Source organism: Athene noctua, chromosome 1 (assembly GCF_965140245.1).
Source record: "Athene noctua chromosome 1, bAthNoc1.hap1.1, whole genome shotgun sequence".
NCBI lineage: Eukaryota > Metazoa > Chordata > Aves > Strigiformes > Strigidae > Athene > Athene noctua.
Genome location: NC_134037.1, coordinates 8161074 through 8182333, shown reverse-complemented (window position 1 = coordinate 8182333; position 21260 = coordinate 8161074). Strand labels below are relative to the sequence as shown.

Sequence of the window (21260 nt, the reverse complement as noted above, 5' to 3'; positions counted from 1 at the left end):
ATCAGTACTGAACGGAGAGTTTCCTGTTTTAAGCACACTCAAGTAATATGCAGAGGACTTATGTCATGTAATATGTCTTTGTTTACAGTTTCACGCTAGCTACAGATGTTTACCAGGCTTTGTATCGGCAACAGTAACTGGTTTCAGGTAAGTAAACAATTTCATTTTTTCCTGGAAGACACAAATCTTTCTGTCCAGTCTCAAGGAGACACTGGCCCGCAAAGACTACGTTCATTCTGGCTAGAACCTGTGCCCAGTATGTACATATTGAATAAAAATGTAAGAGCTGCAAAGGAAAGACCAACAATTAGCATGGAAATGGGACTGTGGGTAAAATTCACTACTGTGCAAAAGTCCAAGATACATAATCATTATCCATCTGGATCAAAAAATTTGGGGGAAAGAATGAATTCCACCCAAAAGGGGAGAAGGATGCGAGTAAACTTAACATAATTTCCTAGGTCATTAGGAAGATGAATTAGTACATTGACTCTGGATATAACATTGGATCTGGATAAAAAAGACATTACTTAAGTCCACAAATATTTAAAAGCAGCTGTAATTTAGGGAGCTTTACTAGAAATAGACAGCAGATGAAAGAGATGTCACATAAAGGTGTTATTATTTTGGGAAGAGGTGTAGCACAACCTTCTTGTAAACCAGAGCAAGTTGTGAGTCACAACAGGAGCCTTCACAGGTGAGCCCTGTGAAGCCTTCCTATCCATGAAAGATGGGTCACCACAAAACAGAAAACCACTAATATGCAAGGATGTTTAATCCTGGTTCTTCTCTCATTCTTGTATCTGTTTAGGCCTGGAAGTGTTTTTGTGAACTACGAGGTAAAAGCAGGAGCAGCAAGCTTCGCTCAGATAGCAAGTGCCAACAAAATTGTACCACAATTTCTCGATGCGTTTTACAAAGTAGACCAATCTACCTTCACAACAGAAATAACTAGTAAGTTTAAGGCGTCTCAGTGTTTTCCTTCAACCTTTACTTTAGTATTTCTAGCCTGAACCATGTAGCTGTCTTATACTGTTGATTACTTGGTAGCAGACCTTAAAAAACCATTTATTTCTCTGGCTGTTTCAATTTCATCCTGTGCCACCAAAGCTTAGGACTCAGAGGAGATGAATGTGCATGCAGTACCTCCCACAGAAAACCAAATCCTTCCAGCTACTCCACTGAACCCTGGTGCAGTCTCTCCATGGGAGGGAGATTGAATACCCTTAATCTCACCTCCAGAACCAAGACAGCTTTCGGCATATCAGGCTGCCAGCACTTCCCACTTCTTCAAACAAAACAAAAACCTCTTGCAGTCTACATGAGATCAGGTTCCCCCTGGCTTCCCTGGCACATTTTCCATGCTGCTGCTGGACAGTGTGTTACAATTCAGTTGCCAGATCAAATGTCCCAGAGGTGCTGCACTCTCAGTGCCCCGACTGCTGCACTGTCTGTCTCAGAGAATTACTTTAACTTGGTTGCTCTTCATTAATCTGATTGCTTCTCTTTAACCTGGTTGCTTCCCCTCCCAGCTTATCTATTTAGAAACTAGTGGTGGTGATAATATTTCTGGCGCTCTGCAGAAAACCTTCTGGGATCTTTGGCTGACAAAAATAGTAGAAGAATGTATTGCAGGAAAATTTCATAGCTTATCAGAGGCAGTGCCCTGCAACTGATGCTGAGTGTGTATTAGTTGTGAAACACCCAGGATTCCCATGAGATGGAGGACACCATATAGATGTGAGCTGAAATGACAATAATGCAGAATGTTGCTCTTTGTCTTCTCAGATCAGACAAACTTCACTGTGAGTCCTGGAGACATTTTTGAAGGGGATACAGTAAGCCTGATTTGTGAGATAAATTCAACATCTGAGAACGTGACCTGGTATCACTTTGATCAGATCATCACAACCAGCTTCCACTATTCAATAGAAAGAAAAGTTTCAAGGGGAACCTCAAGGTCGATTCTTAAAATTGTCAACATTACGATGAAGGATTCTGGTATGATTTTCTATAATTAAAACAGCAGATATAAATCTCTAGTGTGTCTAGTTCTATAAAAAGCAATGAAGAATGCAGTGACTATTTTCCTAGAGCAAATGTGAAAAATGCACTGTGTCTCATAATTTTCCTTTTTTTTTTTTTTTTTTTTTTTTTTCTCTAATGAACGGCATACTGACTGGCATTGCCAGTAAGATGTGAATTGACTGAAGAGACTATACAGACCTGGGTATTCTCAGTGCCAGGCTTCCCTGCCGTATCACAGGAGACAGCAGTGACTATATGACCGTGAGGCCTTCCCACCCTTTTGGTGTGGTAACTGGAGGCTGTGGCTGAATTTGTCCTTGATAGCCCTTGCCCAATTTGCAAACATAACCTAGCTAATCAGAGCTCGGAGTTACAGTTTTTCATATTTAGGGCTTTTTGAAAATCAGAAGCAGGTAAATTGGTGACATTTTGCTGGGAGGAGTTGTCAGAGTAATTATCATGTATTAGCAGAGTTTTGACTCAAGTTCCTACTCATTTCCTCTCTTTGAACCAGGGATTTTACATTCAACTTCAGAAAGGGGAACCTGTGACCAGGTTTTTGGGCACACATATGTGAGGTAGCAGTCATGGGTCCAAACTTCTTTGGGCTAAGGATGCCCTGAACCTTGGTGTCCCCAGCCCTATGTAAGTGGCCTACTCACTTGGCTATCCCAATGGGGGAATCCACATACCTAAAGCATGAAGGAAGTTTGGAGCTCTGATTGCCAATTTCAAAAGGAAGCTTGTCTGCATCCAGGGGACAAGTGCCTGAGAAAGTGGCTGATAAATGCTCTCTTTGGCAATACCTTCTGAGGTAGGTGTATGTGCCTACACTCAGCTTTTGGGGTGTCCACCCTGGGCACCTCTCTCACCCATTCTGTGTAAGGAACCTTTTGAACAGTCAGACTACATTCTTACCATGACATATTGCTGCCATGTGGGTTATGGGATCCCAAAACACCAACAGAGACAGATTTTAAGTATTTCAGTCCCAGAGCTCTGGTGTCTTCTGAAGTACCCATCAACACTGAGGCTGCCTAATCTGTACCAGGAGTCTGCAGAAAGCATACTGCAGATGACCTGATGGTACATTTTGATGAGCAAGTAGCAGAATCACTGCAGAGCAGGGAGATGTGAAAACTAGGTGTAGTAGTAGCTCCCAGCTCCTAACTCCAAATGCAGAGGAAAAACCAGCAAAATGTGATCTCACTGGTAAGATATTGCCTATGCTTTACAGGTTCCTATAGGTGCACTTTCACAATGAGCAAACACCTTACCACATGGATATTCAAGGCCACACAAACGATATTAGTCTCTCTGCTGTACGTCACCCCAAACTTAAATGACATCAGTGTTACATGCAACAGTCCTGAAATGCAGACAAACAGTCCTCTGCTCTCCTGTTGTATTGACAGACACCTACCATCACTTACTGGTGACTGGAAAGTAAATGGAGCAATCAATATTACGGGTAAGATTAACAAAAGGTTGTCTTTCATCTGCTAGGTTTGTTTGTTCTTCAAAGATAACCTCCTAACTGGCTACCCCAAAGGCCGAGTCCTAGGATGAATATGAGATGTGCTCCAAAGATGTGTGTGTGTGGGAGGGATGATGAATGGACAGCATGGTACAGGCTCTATATGAGTTGTACAGGTGCCAGTGGGATGATGGGCATCTCCATGCACTGTGTGGACATTGATGCTTAAAACTGTGCCATCCTGGATGGAAACAGCTGCCTGGATCTGCATCATACTGACATTTTCCAAAAGGTTTATTTCTGTATTGTCTAGTTTTAAGAGGACAGATGAATGAATCAGTCTCTACAACTATTTCCAGAATCACCCTTGTGGTATAAAAAGCTTCTGTGTAACACACGCTGGTATCTAAGAGACACAGGTGCTACATATTGAAACAGCTGCAGCGTAGCTAAACGCACAGTTTCCCTCTCGACCTGTAGAATCACAGAATCACAGTTTCCTTCTGTACCTGTAGTTGTGATATTTCACACGCCAGTTGAGTCAGAGGCATCCCACAAGGTTTTCCTTATAGTGTGAATATAAAAAGATAATAAAGCACCAGGCAATCGTGTTACAAAATAACATCAATAGAAACCTCATAAATGTCTGTAAACCATAGCCATAAACAGCCTATTGCCCTCTTCATATTTTATGAGTATAGATTAACTGTTCATTGTTAACTGCTTGTTATAAATGAAATTTAACAGAAAGCAGGACAGCAAAATGAGAGAAAACCTTCAAAACTCATGTGCACAGTCATTTCCACGGCATGCTTGCAGAGAGGGGGGTGATCCTGGCCTGCTGTAATGAGCTGTTTCACCCTTGGTTCCCTGTGGCCAGGCTTTCCCCCAGGAACTCTGCTCTCATGCCAGATGCTCTATCAGCTGCAGCATAGGACAGCTTTAGTGGGGTTTTCACCTTACAGCTAAACCATCACTCTTCAGATTTAGAGATGAATGACTCTCTAGTACCCCCAAACGTTTATTTCAAATTAAGATGACATCAAAATCTGTGGTATTTACTCGTGTTTTACTTATCTTACTCATCCTAAATATTGCAGACAGAGGTTAGGCTGAACCAGACTAATCTTCATTTTGGTTTATCCTGAGATATTCAAGCGATGTTGCTTTCAGACTGATATTGGCCGTAAGTGCCCAGCACAGTGCTGAGAGCTGTCGTCAGGCCTTTGGAAAAACACCATGACTGTTGCCAGAGTAAAAGATGTGAATGAACTTCAGCAACGATGAGTTAAAAAGTGCCATGTTGTCAAAGGTTACATACAGACCCACAAGGTTTTCCTTAGCTAGAGTGATTGCTTGTGATTTCCGGAGCCCAGGTATTTTCAGACGTCCATAGCCCTTCAAAGAATGTTTGTTTCTCTCTAGGAGTCCCCAGTTTCAGTGAAAACTGCACTGAATACAGGCTTAAGATTGACGAATCACTATGCCCACCTGAAAAGTCAGGTACAGTGACAACATATACATGTAAGCTGCAGACTGGATACGGTGCCAGGTGCAGCCAAAACATCAGCGTGATGTACCTCCGGACAGGTAAGTGTCAGGTAGCATGTAACAGACCACCAGTTCTTTAACACGTAGGTGGCCCCTGTGACACATGTCATTTGCAAGCATATGGTTATAACAATGACTCTTGTTATATGACATTTATCTTGTGTTGTCTCAGCCCATGTAACAGTATCTCCAAGCACAAACTCAGTTTCCGAGGGACATCCATTCAGTCTAATGTGTGAAAGTGATGTGAGCAATTATGACAGCATCAGTTGGAAAATTCAGTCTGGAAACAAGACAAAAACAGTAGGCTGTGATACATGCATCAAAAATAGCAAATTTCCAGCCACATCTGTGCTCACAGTGGAGACTGCTACACAGGACTGGAACGGTGAGTGAACCTGGTTTGTACCGGCTACAAAGACAATTTATGTACCAGATCATTTACAGCACCCCTAGCCCTGCAAATCACTGTGAAGCCTGGCCACTGTAAATTCAAAAAAAAGAAAAAAAAAAAAGTTAAAATAGTAACTGCTGGAGGACAGCAAGATATGACGCTGCTGACGACACTGGATTTGTTCAGTGTTAGGGCTCATGACCATTGAAAAGTTGAGAATGTCTGTTGACTGAGCCATGGGTTTTGTGTCGCTTCTTTCAGGCATCTACATCTGCACATTCTCCCAGAAGTACCTGGAGAGTTCTGCCAATGTGACAATCGAGGTTATTTCCTTGCCTCTGAAGAAGAACATCCTGATAGACCCCATTGCAGCATCTATACAGTGCAAAGTGCAACAAACCCTTGAGTGCTGCATAAGTGCTAACACCATGGAAAATTACAACGTTACCTTCGTGGTTCAACAAAATGAATTTCAAGTTGGTAAGGAGCAATAAACGAACAATAAACTTGCAGAATCAGTGTCACACAGCAGTTGCGCTATAGGTCACAACCCAGTCTCTGGGATTTTTTGCTTTCAATTAGGTCTGTGTAACCAATTCATACTTACTGCTATTATGACAACCCACAAGTACTCTTGAGAGTGTAAAAAAGGGGTAATGGACTTTTTTGTGGGATGGTTACTATGCCTGAGGAGCATGGCTGAGAATAGAAGAGCAACTGAAGTCACTACTGTAGCGATAAATACATAAAACCCATAAATACATTATTTTTATCTCAGACACATTTTTGAACTGAGTATCAAGGAAATGCTACTTAAGAAGATGATCTTCTGAATTACAAAAAAATGTATAATAATACATTAAGAATGCAATTCAAAGTACTGTTCTCTTTTCTTCAAGGATATGGCTAACATATTTTTAACAGCACAGAAGCCTAAGGTTCCATGTCTTCAAATTTAGGGCAGTTCTGCAGCTTCTCTGGCATGTTTTTATATAGCAAAAGTTTTCAAGTAGGTTACAAAACAGTTAATTTGAAAACAGCAAAGAGCCACCTAAACTAAGTCAGAAAACATGCAGGAGTGCATAAACAACAGGCTGAAGTGTAAAGCAGCTGGAAACTAAGGAGTCCTTTGGCTGCTAAGAAAAATGCTAAGACCTTGTTGGAAGAGGAGGGAAGTCAGGGACCCTCAGGCACAGACATGCTGAAAAACAGTGGCAGTGTGGTACAGATCCCCAGTTAACAACAACCCTATAGGAACAGCAGAAAAGTACCTTAGCCTAAACAAAACAGCTGTGGTAGAAGAAGTTGTCAGAAGAGTATACTCCAACAGAGTTTCTAATGTAAATTTTGGTGCCTGCACCAAAAGAGGGCTTGGGCAGGATTTGCTCATACACCAGTAACTGAAAAGGTACTGATCACACAGCAGCTGCCAGCGGATTTATTAAGTGGGGAGTAAGAGACAGAGATCGTCATACAGAAAGGAAATTTTTCCACACAAGAGGTTTTTTTTCTCTAGGACCCACAGAAAAAAGTTTTGCAGAAGCTTTCTTGCTGTCTGCTAGCTGACTGGCCCGAAACCTGTGTTAACCTAACCTGTGTTAACCCTTTCATACAGGGAAAAAGAAAAATGGAAGTTTGTTCTGCTATGTGTACAATTACACAGAAACAGATTGCAGCAAAGAGCAAGAGCTCAAGGCATATTGCAAGTTTATTAACCGCATTAAACAGGAAGTCAAGAGTGAAAATATAACACTGCACCTGATATTTGGTAAGAAAAAAGTTACCGTTTAAAGTTGTTAAATAGGAAATCCGAGTATCTCTGTTAAATCAGATGCCACAAATTTGTCACTGGTGACACCTAACAGAAGCGGGTTTTGTTAGCCAAGAATTTTTGTCTCCTTTTTGACAGGAAATTTTGAAATACAGAGGAAAATAACAATTTTGTTGTTATTAAAAAAAAAATAAATAGAAAAGATGTTTTGTCTTCACTGTATTTAACCGTGGCCCCAGTTCCCAAGCAGTTGTAGTTCAGTCATCTTCTATCCCTATTTCCTTCTGGTGCAGCCTGCACCACCAAGTTTCGTCTCCTGTGTTGAAATGTGGTCATGCAGCTCCCAGCTCGCACCAACAATTTAGCAAGAATGAAAGATTATGGGGTCTCAGGTAGAAGTCATCCAGCTCAGGAGGTCAGCCTGTAGGAGAGCATATCCACTTTAAACACTGGAATGGCAACCTCCGTGAGGAGCTGCAGAGACCTGGGCAGACCCAGCTTCCCGTCAGCTCTGAAGGAAATGCTGGGCAATTAGAATTCAACTTTGCTAAATCTGGTGTTGATCTTTAGTTCTGACCAGAGCTTGCATATTTCAGCTTATTATTCTAAATTGGAAAGAAAAAAATGTTGGACATCCCCATAATGCATAAATTTTGTTGTTTTTTTTTTTCCACAGAGGTGGTGCCTACGCTTGAATTACTGTATTTGGCCAGATTTCACTCTTAGGCAACAAATATGCAGACAGTTTATTTACTTTAATCAGCAGATATTTACTGATATGACTAACCCAATCAAACCCAATTAACAAGACTCACTGTTCATCAAAACAGTGTTGAGGCCTCACTCTTGAGGTCTTAGTGAATTTCCTATTAGTGTTGCAGCAGCGCTGTGTCCCTTAGCAGAATAAACTTTGTGTGAATTACTGTTCACATAGTGACCAATATAATCCCACGCCACCCCCATCTAACCCTGTGATCTACAGACGAATCCCAAAACACTGGATATTGGTTTGTTGATTTGATTCCGTACTCAAAACCAAGAAGCTTTATTCGATTTCCTTTTTAATTTCACGATTCAAAAAAATTATGGTTGCAAGACATATACACCCTGAAAGGTTTTAATTAGTGAAGACAGCAAGCTGAAATCCTCATTTAAAGACCTTTGAATTTCAGGAGGTAACAGGTTTGATGGGGGTAAATTATTCATCTCCCTGCTTCTTCCTTTTGTACCTCTATGTCTTTTTCTCAACACAGCTCAGGAAATTTCCTGCTCAAGCAGTCTTGGCATTGGAAAAGAAGGGGCCATATTAATAAAGCCATGCCGTGACACAAATACAGATAGTTTTACACGAGGCAGAAAAATTTACAAGTGCTCCAACAAAACATGGAAGACTGAAAGGGATGACTGCCTGTCTGTATCAATAAACAACTTGCTGTCTAGTGCCGAGGTAACATTTATGAGTTTCCTGGGGTAGGAGAGAGCAAAAATTTTTCTTGGGTGCCTTTTTGCTTAACATATCTAAAATATATGAAGCATTAAAAAGCAAATATTTAATTAAAACTATCTTTTCAAAGATATAAAGAATGATTTGCTATATCTATGCAAGTCACTGACAGAGGTTAGGTCCCCTTCTCTGGCCCAGAGCTTCACAGATGGGTGCTGGGCCTTTGTTTTCAGCCTAGGTATCCTATCATAGTGCTCTTCACCTCTACAAACCATCCAGAGTCACCCTTCTCTCAGTGAGGTTAGATAAGAACAGTTATCTTTCTTTCATCAAATACTTACTGTGTTTATTTTAGAAAATAAGGCACAGCAAAGTCCCAGGCAGAGGTACAGCTACTCATTTTCTTAACTTATTAGATTGTTCCCTTGTATGATTTGGCCCCAGGCCAACTATTTTCTCCCCCAGAATTTCCAGGAGCGGTCTATGAGTTAGTTCAGATGAGAGACCACTCTCAATATGCAGTTAGGATACCCTATTCTGGAGAGTCAGAGAGCTGAACACTACCAGCATGTCTAGAATGATCCTGGCTCTGTTTATTTTATTAGTATAGAAGCCATTATGAAGAAGGATCAAGCTCCAGGCAAATTTCATACATGTGACATACTGTTATCTTCTGTTCCAGTCCTTGGTCAAGAGTCCTGAGGCAAAAGCAAACCTACCTAAATACCTTGCAGAGCTTAAGGAAAAGACAAGACTGGAGCAAAACACAATAAGCCATTCTCCTGCAAACCTAGGTGCCATCGTTACCATCCTGGATATGGTCTCTTCTATCCCAGCAGATGCAGAGGAGGTCACTATTAAAGTAAGTTTTATTTTAAGTCTTACCTATTCTTATCAAGCCCTTTTCCCCCTTTTGTCACAGGGGATAACATTCTCCCTGAAGAAGTTTCACAGTTAGTGTCAGGAACAGGAAAGTATTAAGAGAATGAGATGAAATGACAACAAAGATGAAATGACAGCAAAGATATAGAAGAGTTTATGAAAAGTCAAAATGCTGAGGACAAGGAGTTTACGCATGAAAGAGAGGCTGCTGTATGCTTGCCAAGTAGAAGTGTTCTAGGAGCCAATAAATGTCTCTAGCATTCTAAGATAGAGGAAAGGACAAGGAATGATGGATGAAAAATTGGACATGAACGAGCAACATGTACTCGCAGCTCAGAAAGCAAATCATATCTTGGGCTGCCTAAAAGGAAGGGCGGCCAGCAGGTGGAGGGAGGTGATTCTCCCCATCTACTCCACTCTTGTGAGACCCCACATGCAGTACTGTGTCCAGCTCTGGGGTTCCCCAGTACAAGAATGAAATGGAGGAGGGCCATGAAAATGATCAGAAGGCTGGAACACATCCCCTGTGGGGAAAGGCTGAGAGAGTTGGGATTGTTCAGCTTGGAGACGAGAAGCCTCCAAGAAGACATTATTGCAGCCTTTCAATACTTAAAGTCGGTTTCTAGGAAAGATGGAGAAGGGCTTTTTAACAGGGCTTGTGGTGACAGGACAAGGGGCAACAATTTTAAGCTGAAGGAGGGTAGGTTTACACTGGACACAGGAAGAAAATTTTTACAATGAGGGTAGTGAGGCACTGGAACAGGTTGCCCAGAGAAGTTGTGCATGCCCCCTCCCTGGTAGTGTTCAAGGTCAGGTTGGATGTCCCTGCCCATGGCAGGGGGGTTGAACTGGATGATCGTTAAATGTCAAAACCATTCTGTGATTCTATGATTCTATGAGTAGAAGAAAAAAGGGTTGAAATAGGGATAGGGAGAGTAAATTCCAGGGGACATCATTAAGCAAGGAAAATCAACTGGATGTTGCAACAAATAAATAGCAAAATAAATCTTAGAAATACTTAGAAACCTTGCTTGTGAGGTACAGAGAAAAAGAACTGCTCTTCTGAACAGAAAAGCACAAAAAGGCTTGATGTTTTGTAGCTGGAGAACTCTACATGAGAGACTGAGAAATCAAAGACAGCATAAAAGCTGAGAAAGAAGGGAAAGAAAACTAAGTAAGAAAAAATGCTAAGTAATATGTAACAAAAAACCCATGTGGCTCCACTTTTTGGAAGCCTTACCTTGAAAGACCATGCAGAGGGTTAACAACTAAAGGTTTCATATGTATTGAGAAAAATAAGAAAATGCTGGGCTTTTTCAAAAGGCAGTTCTAGGACCATGCAGAAATTGCCATCAGAAACAACAGTGATTTGTATGGGATTTCAGTAACAGCATTATTCTGTTGTTGTTCCAGAATTTCCTCTCCACAGTGGACTACATTGTTGCTGATTCCACAGCTGAAGCTTGGGAAGACCTGAATAAAGCGGAGAAACCCACAAGTTCTTTGTTGCTGGATTCAGTAGAAAATTTTACCCTGCATCTCCAACCAGTTAATAATAGCATTCCTCCTGTCTCTGCAAACACCCTTCAGCTACAAGGTAGAGTTGTCACAGAAAATAACTACAGAAATTATAACAAGAGCTTCAGCAGTACAGAAAACCTCACAGTTAATGTCTTCATTGGTGAAAGTGAAATTCAGACCCTAACTCAAAATTCAACCATTGTCAGTGTGATGTACTCAAGACTTGCACGTATTTTGCCATGGAATGAGCCCGAGTGTGTGAATGGCTTACTGATAACAACAACCGTGAGCAACAACAGAAGCCATAAGTTCAATATTAATATGACCTTTACAAAGAAAGACTCATCTCTAAAGATGGCCCAGTGTGTCTTTTGGAACTTCACCCTCAACAAGAGGAGGGGGGGCTGGGATACTCGTGGTTGCATAGCCACAGAGGCAGAAGATTATGTCATTTGCTCCTGCAATCACTTAACACCATTCTCTATTCTGATGTCACCTGATAAATCCTCCCAGATAATCTTTGAAGATTATATAACCTACATTGGCCTGATCATTTCAATCGTGAGTTTGGTGGCGTGCATTATAATTGAATCCTTAGTCTGGAAATACGTGACAAACAACACAACCTCCTATATGCGCCATGTCTGTATACTCAACATAGCTACATCACTCCTGATTGCTGACATTTGGTTCATTGTCACTGCCTCCATCAATGACCAAAACCAACAGACGAGCAGAGGCATCTGTTTTGTGGCCACCTTCTTCATCCATTTATTCTACCTATGTGTCTTTTTCTGGATGCTCAGCCTGGGCCTCATTCTTTTCTACAGACTGATCTTCATCTTACATAACACAAGCAAGACCGCTCAGAAAGCAGTGGCATTCTGTCTGGGATATGGGTGCCCCTTTGTCATTGCAGTCATCACCATCGCTGTCACACTGCCAAGGAACAATTACACCAGAAGAGGTGTCTGCTGGCTCAACTGGAAGGACAGCAAAGCTCTCTTGGCCTTTGTCATACCTGCCCTGATCATTGTGGCCATAAATTTGTTCATCACTGCAGTCGTTATAATAAAAATTCTGAGGCCAACTATTGGGGATAGGTCAAACAGGCAGGAGAAGAAGTCTTTGTTTCAAATTGGCAAAAGCGTGGCCATCTTGACACCACTGTTAGGCCTCACCTGGGGATTTGGCCTTGCCACCATCATCAAAAACAGTCACCGAGCTTTCCACATCCTCTTTGCTCTGTTCAATGCTTTGCAGGTGAGTGGCATATACATATGGTTTTGTTTCCTCTATGACCATTTAATGTGTAGTTACATTCTTGCTGTGGTGTGCTTGGAGGGGAATAAAAACAGTTTGGGAAGACTCAGGTTTGCCTTGCACATCCCAGTTCCCCAAGGGCTCTTTGGGAAACCCATTCCAGGAATTCAGCAGTGTTTCGTATTCTCAGCCACCTTAACCAGTGTGCCTTATAGATAAAGCTGACATAAAGGTAACTTCAAACTCTGCCAGTAGCTTTGGGAAGAACTTCATTCCTGAAGATCAGGAAAAGAGACGTATTGTGTTCAAATGGACAAGCTTCAGCATGTCTAGACTCATTTACAGTGCATCTGGAGGCATCATATTATGCTCTGTGGGTTCAAATAATGAGGGAGTACAAACAGCTCAAAAGTCACCAAAAACACCTGAATATACTAATACTAAAGAGAGAAACTGATCAAATTACACATGGTTGAGAGTTTTCAGTCAGTATCATATTTACAACAACACATTTAGGTGGCCAGTAGGATCCCAATACAACTGGATTTCATAAGGACACAATAGTTATGTCTACTCTATCTCTTAAGAATGGCATCAAAATTGTATGCTTCGGATCAAACTCACTTGCCTTTCAAATTGTGAACCAGCTACCTTATCTGGGGAGCATAGGCAGGGCACAAAGGTCCTTTCTTCCAAATACGTTTAGTGCTAGCAAACTGTCTGTGTTGCTTTTGTAGACCAGATATACACAGTTTAAATAGGCCATGTCTGGAGAACTTCTACCACATTAGCAATCTGTTATGTGAGATACAGTTAGAAAAATGTCCTCTATCAAAGAGTTCAGAGTTTAAATAGTCAAGATGGACAACGTTTGAGATAATTATGAGGTACTGCATTTAAAAGGTTGTTGTCATAAAACTGCATATAATTATCTGTCTCCTAGGGATTATTCATTTTGGTGTTTGGGAGTCTCTGGGACAAGAAGGTAAGAATTCAAACTGTTTCTTGTATTATGTGAAAATACTGTTGGAATTTTAACATAATTACTGTTTGGTTGGGGTTTTTTTGTTGTTTGTTTTTTGGTTTTTTTTTTTAAACAAATAGATACAAGAAGCCCTGATGAAGAGGAATTCAATGTCCAAATGGAGTTCGCAGCAAACAAAGGTTAGAACCTTGACCTAAGAATGTATTTCAGTTACTGCTGAATAGTCTAACATTCTCCAAGTGTCTTTTAAGTCAAATGCACTTTATATTCTTATTAGAACTAGTCAGAGAAAGATGCTACCAACACAAATATGAATATACCCCCTTTTCAAAGTTCATTATTTCACCTTTAATTGGTAAAAAATGAGAAGGAAGTTGGTGGACATTTGCTCTAAATTCCACAAGAAATAAACCACAAAATGTAACTGAAACTTTAATTTAGAAGACAGAAGGTTTCAGTGACACTATTATTTATTCACAATTTAAGAGAAATGCAAAGGGAACTTCTTGGGGAAGATACCCTTCAGCTATGAGCAGGAAAGGGTGGAGATATTGCAACCTAAACACGAGACATGGAGACAGGTCAGTCTCCACTTCATGCTGGGAATAGAAAATCAGGAGGAAGAATTAATCTTTTGTCAAAATCATGCCTATGTGTTGCAAGGATTCAGATCTTAATAGAATAAAGAATAGAACATAAATAAATACGATTCTGGAATCAAGTGGCCTGGACACGCTCCTAGAAGAGGAGAGACTTAGGTCCCATACCCAGCAAATTCCTGCATTTAACCCAAAATATTCAGTGTCTAAAAAAAAAAAAAAAAGAAATAATATTGCAAACAGGGACCGGATCCTTAAGGAAGATCCTGGAAGGCTTCTCTCCCATCCACAGAGAGTTTCTCTAGCCTATTGACTCTTGCATTCCTCCCTGCTTGAATGGGCATCTGGAAATGCCTCTGCTGAGATAGACATTCACATTAAAGAGGGAAGCCAGTTCCACTGAGATCTTTAAAAGGAAAAATAAAGTTTGAATGGTGCCTCAGGAAAACTACTTCAGAAGAATACAATTAGGACAGAAACACAGGCAATGTTGCTGCTGAAGAGAGATGTCACAGAATCGTCAGAGAACAGTTGAGGTTGGAAAGAACCATTTGAGATCATCCACTTCAAACCCACTACTAAAAGCAAGGTAAATTAGAGCAGGTTGCTTAGGACATTGTCACATCAGGTTTTCAGTATCTCTAAAGCTGATGAACCCACTAACTCTTTGGACAAAAAGATGTAGCGTTTTGTCACCCTCAGTTTTTTAAAAAAAAAAAAAAAAAGCTTTTTCTTATTATTAAATGGAACTTCTTCCATTTCAATTTGTGTTCCAGAAATCAAGACTCTGACAATAAATGTTCAGTGTCTGTTTGAAAAGGGTAAAACAGGGTTCAGTTGCTGTAAGCTACTGGGCAGCCATGGAGCTAGACGGTCTTGTGCCAGCCAGGTACCTGCTCCATTCACACCTTCTAGTCTTTAGCAGCTCCTGGTTCCTCTCTCCACGTGCCCTTCACCTCCACAGATCTCATGGCACCATAAGCCTTTCCTCCAAAATGCCTAAAGGGAGGCAGAGCTATTTAAGCCATGGGAAAATGCTGGCGTGGGGACAAATGAGCTTGATTAAGTTCAAAAAAGATATAACACAACTGGAAAGGTGCAGAGCAGAACAAGTACCGCAGAGGTGGGAGGACTGTTGTGGGAGGACATAGGACTCTTCAGCCCAAACAGCTGATGGGGAATGTAAAAGGGATGTAGGCTGCTCTGAGGCCAGGGAGCAAGTGTGCCACCCAGTTTGATAAGGAAGGACCAGGCCTGACCTGAATGAGTGGCAGATTCAAAGCGACTGAAGGAGATTTACATCTCCTTGCTCCTGGACATTTGACATGCTCCTAAGTTTTCTTACAGGTTACTTCATTTTGTGTAAGTGTAATAGGCCATAAGGGGCTTTTAAACACCAAGGTCTTGCCTTTGCCTCCACAAGGCCCTGTCCCTCTGATAGCCAGGAGTGGAAAGAACATTCTGGAGATGTGCTGCTTACTTCGCTTTTGTAAAACTCTTCCCTAGAGGCTCTGCTCTAGCCTGGGTTAGATAAGAAGTGACTAGTCTAGAGGATCCTTGGATCCAGCCAAGTGCAAATCTGCTTATGGCATTGAGCAACCAGTGCCCATTAGAAAGGCTGGGGAACGGTCCCTCAGTGTGAACAAAGGAGTAAACCCACAGAATTTACTGCTTTTAAAATGAGGTTTGACGAACTCCTAAAGCAGAACATAGGAGGTCAACCACACAGGGGGCTCAGCCTCAGTGAGCCAGGACATGTCTTACAGCCCTAGGAGAGGGGCAAGAGCTGATGCTATAGACTAATATTCGCCTCACAAAGAACTCTGCTTGTTGAAGATGTGTTGTGGCTACAGAGATGTTTGTTACCCAACAAGAAAAGTCTGGCTCTGTCTTCATTCCCACTGCCTCTTCTCCTTTTACTGGGCACCAAGGAGAAGTGTTTAGCTCTGTGCTTACTCCTTTCCAGTCACATGGCCCCCAACATGTCCTGGTGCATGGGATTGTTCCTCCCCACGGACAGGAGGACTTTGCATTTTCGTTTGCTGAACTTCATAAGATTCCTGTCATCCCATTTCTACAGTTTGTTGAGGTCCCTCTGAATGACAGCAGACTCATCTATCAGCCCCTCCTTCTAGTTTTGTATCATCTGCAGACTTGGTGAGGGTGTGCTCTTCTCATAATCTGTATCATTAATGAAGATGTTAAAACAGTATTGGACCCAGTACTGACTCTGTGTATCTCCCCTCCAGCAACGTGCTGAAGGCCCAGGAGGAAGCAGCCTGCGACTAGCCAGGCAGAGCAGCACTGTAAGTTTTAAGTGCTCCAACCCTCTGCCACATTCAGATATTTTGTCAGGACAAGACAGGAAAGATGCAGTTTTGGTCACAAGTTTCTTCATTTAGGATTCATAGAATCATCCACCTGGATGGAATACTCCAAGTATTCCAGTGTTTTCTGCAGGAGGATTACTCCTGGGAACCCAGGTCTGGGAACATTTCCTAATGCATTTTTAAAACGCCACTCCTTCTTTCTGGCTTGAAAATGACATCTGTGGATGTGGTGCTGTTCTGACTGGGAAAAACTCCTTTTTCCCAGGAAACTGGAAAGAAGAGAGAAATAACTGGTACAACTATCATTAAGCATGTCAGCTTCTTCATTCCCTCCTGTACTGACACATCCAGCAGAATAAAGTAGAGAGAACAAGTTGTGAAGTCTTGGACCCCAATTCTGAATTCCTTTTCAGACAAAGTCTCCTGGCCAGACACTTTTAACTCTAGCTGACACTGTGGAAGCTGCCCCAGGCAGTGGGAATTGGCATATTTTCTTGGCAGTTCTGCTGATAAGGAATAAATAAAGCAAGATCAAAATCTTCGATCAAATTTTTTAGATGTGATTAATTTACCTTCTTCCTCTATTACATTATGATGCAGGTGACTGCATAAAACTGCCTAATTAGCCCCACCATGGTATCTAATAAACAGAGAAGGACCGAACAGAAAAAGGTGTGTTTTCCATACTTTTTTTTTAAACACATCTTTGGAGGAAGCCCATTAAGTTCTCAAATCACTTCAGAACTGAAAAAAAACCTTATTTTTAACAGCATAAAATTCCTTCCTTCCTGTCTGGACTGCAGAGAGTTGTGTTCCAGTGCCCTCTAGTGTGTCAAGTTAAATTTACCTTTGATTATCTCAGGCTATTGGCCTTCAATGACCATCCCCAAGCATATAAATATTAGTTTTTCTGGCTACCTTAATGGATATACTCCTTCAGAGTACAACTCTGTACTGTCTGTATGACTGTGGAGCCTAAACCACCTTCCCCAGCCAACAGTCAGAGACAGGCTGGTTTTGTCCTGTAGTTTCTTTTAAAGTTCATCTCCTTCATTGTCATCATAAACATGCAGATGAGTGAACCTGATGCCTCACAAACATCTAACCTGTCCCTTTGTGGATTGCCTGCTTGTACTACTGAACAACATGTTATTGTAATCTTTTTCTTCCCCTCAATGTGGCTATAAAGAAAGTTCTAGGCTTTTATCAAAAAACAATTTTCTCTCTTACAGTCAACCTCCCTGATCCTGGTGACACCAATGTTTGCTATGAGCTATCCATTTTCAAGAACCTTTAACAACTTGTGTGGGAAAACAGGTATGTAACAACAGATCTCTCCTACTGAAGCACAAACAAGATTTTGCCTGTATTCTCACTCTCAGGGTCTGTGTATCCTGTTTTCTCTCAATCTATTTGCCTATCCATCACCCATAGATGGTATTTTATCTTGTAGTACAAAGGAACTGTAATGAGTCATTAGAATCACTAGCATAATTGTTCATGATTGTAGCATGATGTTAGCAGCGTAATTCTCTACCACTAAAACAAGTATTGAATGGTGACATGTTTCACCAGTCCTAAAACCCACTAACTGAGCTTTGTTTTGAGCTTAATGATACCATGACATAGTGCTCCTCAGTTCATTTACTGTTCATGTACTCTTGGAGTTGTATCTCTTCAGAAGTTCTCTGGAAGTCATTTTATGGACATCACCATTTCAGTTACGACTTTATTTTGCAAGAAGCATTGCTGACAATATGAGTAATTTCATTCCTAAATATGTAATCTTTACATTCAACCATTGATCAGAGACGATGGTGACAACTGGTAAAAGTGGGATATGAAGGAGTTTAGGCAATCATCTACTTTTTAAGTCTGTTTAATAGTCAGATAATGGAACAGGAAGTTGGTCTCTGATTCTGCTACAGAGTTCACCAGGCACATACAGAAGCCTTCCACCACAGGAGAGACACTTGCCCACAACTGCCTCCCATGCTGCTGCCACCCAAAACTCCCATATTATTAGCACTTGCTTCTACACTCTGCTCTCAGGCTCTGTGCACCTGGGTCTTAGTTTAGATCCTCATGGTCACATGGGGCAAGGAGCTAGTATTCATCTCAAGAGCACGTTCTAGATGCATTCCCATGCTTAAGGAGGATCACTAAGTCCCTCCATTTACAATGTGAGTAAATTACTATCCTATGGCATGATTGTCAGTTCAAGATGACATATCTTGGCTGTGTCACCAAACACATTGACTTCTGTGGTTGCTGCTATTGTTGTAATCCAGAAAGTAACAGAGCTGCAGACCAAGACAAAGCCACCCGGGTCATCAGGACAGGTCTAACTGTCCTTACTTTGTTATGCCAGCATGTGCTAGGCTATCTGTCCTTATGTCTAACTAACCACTATGTTTTGTTTTGCAGGAAAATACAGGGTATCTTCTTCAGAGTCATCCAGCTCCTCCTCTGAAAACACTTCCAAGTCATATTCTTTGCTTAACTGAGGCACTACGAATGCTAAATCACGTAACTCTGAAAGGACCTCTGCCCTTCCCAAGACATGCAGAAAACAGTACCTGAGAGTCATCAAGAAGTGGACTGCTTCATTTTGACTAAACTGTGCCTTGGTGCATTCTTCTGGAATAATCATTTCTGGTTAACATGTAAGGCAGGGAAACTTTGAGAGGTGGAATTTTACAGGGGCTGCCAATCCCAGAAGAGATGACAAGATGTCTCAAACTCGGAAGGATTTGGAGGCCTTCAAGTGCCAGAAAAGTCACTGGGAGTGTAGAATTCTCAGCCTTTAAGAGGGTGCTTAGCACTATGCAGTACTGAGCCATGAATTGCAGTGCTACACTCAGCTGTTTTCCAGTGGTTTTAGTATTTCCTCTATAAACTCTCTGAATTATTCCAAAGGCCTGTGTAGATACACAAGTACCTCAGCTTCTCTCTTGTCCATATATCAGAGTCTGGAAAGGCCATAAGGTATAGTGCTCTCCACTTTCTATTTAAGATTTTCTGGAACCAAAGATTCACAACTAAGAAGGTCCATTTCAGATCTTCACTTTTGACTTAGATAAAATGAAGACCGTGATGATTCCTGCGTGGTCTTCTTTCAGATGGAATGTACCGAAAGGTCCATGTGTGTCTTTTTTGAAGAAAAGGAAGTTTTATATCCTTAACTATAATTGTCCTTCCCTTGATATGTCATGTGGTAAGACAGAGATGGTTGCTGCTCTCTACCACAGAGGGGACTGCATTTATTTAATGTATAGTAGTGTTAAGTATACAAGGAGTCTTTTGTGTAAATTCTGTGTGTTTGGGTCTCCTCTTAGAGGAGAATCATAATTGGAGAGCTCAGAGAGTCAGCTCTGCAGTGAATATAAGCCACCATGTGCCAGGCAGGATGAAAGGTTTTATATAATTTATTGCCCTAATACTATATTTGTGGAATCAGTTATTTCCAAGCCTGTATACCTTTAAGGCAAGACTCCTGTCTTAAGCAGAGGGCTGTGAGAGAGCCTGCAAAGTATTTATAGTTCACACAAATGTTACAAAACTTAATGCAAAATATGATAGATGGAATCAGGAAGATTTAGATCTGAGGCCAACATCAAATACTGCTGTCAGGTGTTACAGCTCTATTTGGTTGTTGGGGAATCAGGACTATGTTTACCAGTGGTGAACTTGTTCCCAGGACTTTGGGATGAACCAGGATGGAAAACTGTTGCCTGCAGTTAGAGGCAAGTGTGATGGTTTGGTATGGGCAGGTGGTGATGACTGAAGACAATAAACAAGCATCAATCAAATGTATTATTTATATCGAAAACAATTTCTTTTTGCTTGAAGATTTAGTTGTAATACTAGAACATGGTTAGTGATTAAGAAATATTTGAAAATCCAGAATCTCTTTGAAGTACATGGCAGTGGAAACTCGAAAATCAGGCCTTCACACATTATTCCAACAAAAACTTGCCTTTGTACAGCTCAGAGTAGTCCACCTCAGTCTGGAAGTAGCTTGTGCAATATTGACCTGCTGCAGAACCATCCACTCCCACTGAGTTAGAACAGGCTTTACATAAACTGTAAAGTACAAGTCCCTGTAGACAGCACAGTCCCACCACACCTTACCTCTGCAGACATTTAATCTCTGAGGTTTCGCCACACCTCTCAGTTTAGTTAAGCCTGACTCTTGACTGTATGTGAATGAGAAATCAGGATGTGATACCGAGCTGTCTGGCGCTAAAGGGCTATCTTTGGATGATCTTCAAAGGCATGGTCCTTGCCATTGTTACAAAAGTCATGACAAATCATGGAAGAGTAGCAGCTAAGAAATTAATTGTGCCAGTCTTAAAGATCTGGGGCCAAGGCTTCGCATGTATATATACACGGATAAAAACAAAAAGGGAGAGAAGAAAACTTGGGAGTGCTGAATGGAGGAAGGAGAGACATGACAGCAACCACATTGTTCCCCTCCCACCCACTCTCAGCAGCAAGAGCCAGGTTTTTGTCACAGACAAGGTGGGCAGTGGGCTCACCAACAGCTTGCTCCCCTCAGGAGTCTGGCATTTTGGGCCACTGGTCAGCTGGCCCAATCCTCCTCTTTCACCTGATCAAAGACTAAATCCCTCCATTTAACCCCCTTCCTGAAGTCAGGGCTGTCACTGTGTTTGTTTTGTGATGATTTCTGTCACTCGTACCTCCCCCTGCCTAACTGCAAGGCACTAAGTTCAGGCACATATTGCAAAAAAAGCCTACCAGGTTCACCTAATCTTTGGAAAGGATGGGATCTCTCCTTCACTCACCTTTCATAGCATTGGATGGAGAACAGTCACTGTCTTGTCACCTTCCTCTGATTTATTCCAGCTCAGGAAAAATAATAAAGGCAGGGATTGTGACATACTGGTCTCCAAAGCATAGACCTACCTTCTCTCACACTTAGAGGTTTTGGATAGTGACTGTAGCTGTACAACTCAATGTGCTTCAAGCCAGATTTTCACCCTTCATTCCTT

The 21260-nt window shown here is 41.5% G+C and overlaps 1 protein-coding gene across 7 annotated transcripts in view; it reads left to right on the top strand.

Moving 5' to 3' along the window:
• Positions 1–20148, top strand: part of ADGRF5 (adhesion G protein-coupled receptor F5) — a 48370-nt gene extending 28222 nt beyond the window's left edge. For 3 of the 7 annotated variants that reach the window (XM_074895523.1, XM_074895528.1, XM_074895529.1), the window contains 16 exons: positions 89–147; positions 812–954; positions 1789–2001; positions 3266–3499; positions 4931–5095; positions 5229–5444; positions 5712–5930; positions 7066–7218; positions 8475–8668; positions 9348–9527; positions 10961–12331; positions 13275–13316; positions 13436–13495; positions 16165–16221; positions 17478–17562; positions 18673–20148. In XM_074895523.1, coding sequence (XP_074751624.1) covers positions 89–147; positions 812–954; positions 1789–2001; positions 3266–3499; positions 4931–5095; positions 5229–5444; positions 5712–5930; positions 7066–7218; positions 8475–8668; positions 9348–9527; positions 10961–12331; positions 13275–13316; positions 13436–13495; positions 16165–16221; positions 17478–17562; positions 18673–18752 — 3471 coding nt within the window. In that variant the 3' untranslated portion in view covers positions 18753–20148. The remainder of the gene's footprint in view (positions 1–88; positions 148–811; positions 955–1788; positions 2002–3265; positions 3500–4930; positions 5096–5228; positions 5445–5711; positions 5931–7065; positions 7219–8474; positions 8669–9347; positions 9528–10960; positions 12332–13274; positions 13317–13435; positions 13496–16164; positions 16222–17477; positions 17563–18672) is intronic. The other 4 variants (XM_074895524.1, XM_074895527.1, XM_074895530.1 and 1 more) reach the window with 4 other exon arrangements.
• Positions 20149–21260: the final 1112 nt, after the last annotated feature.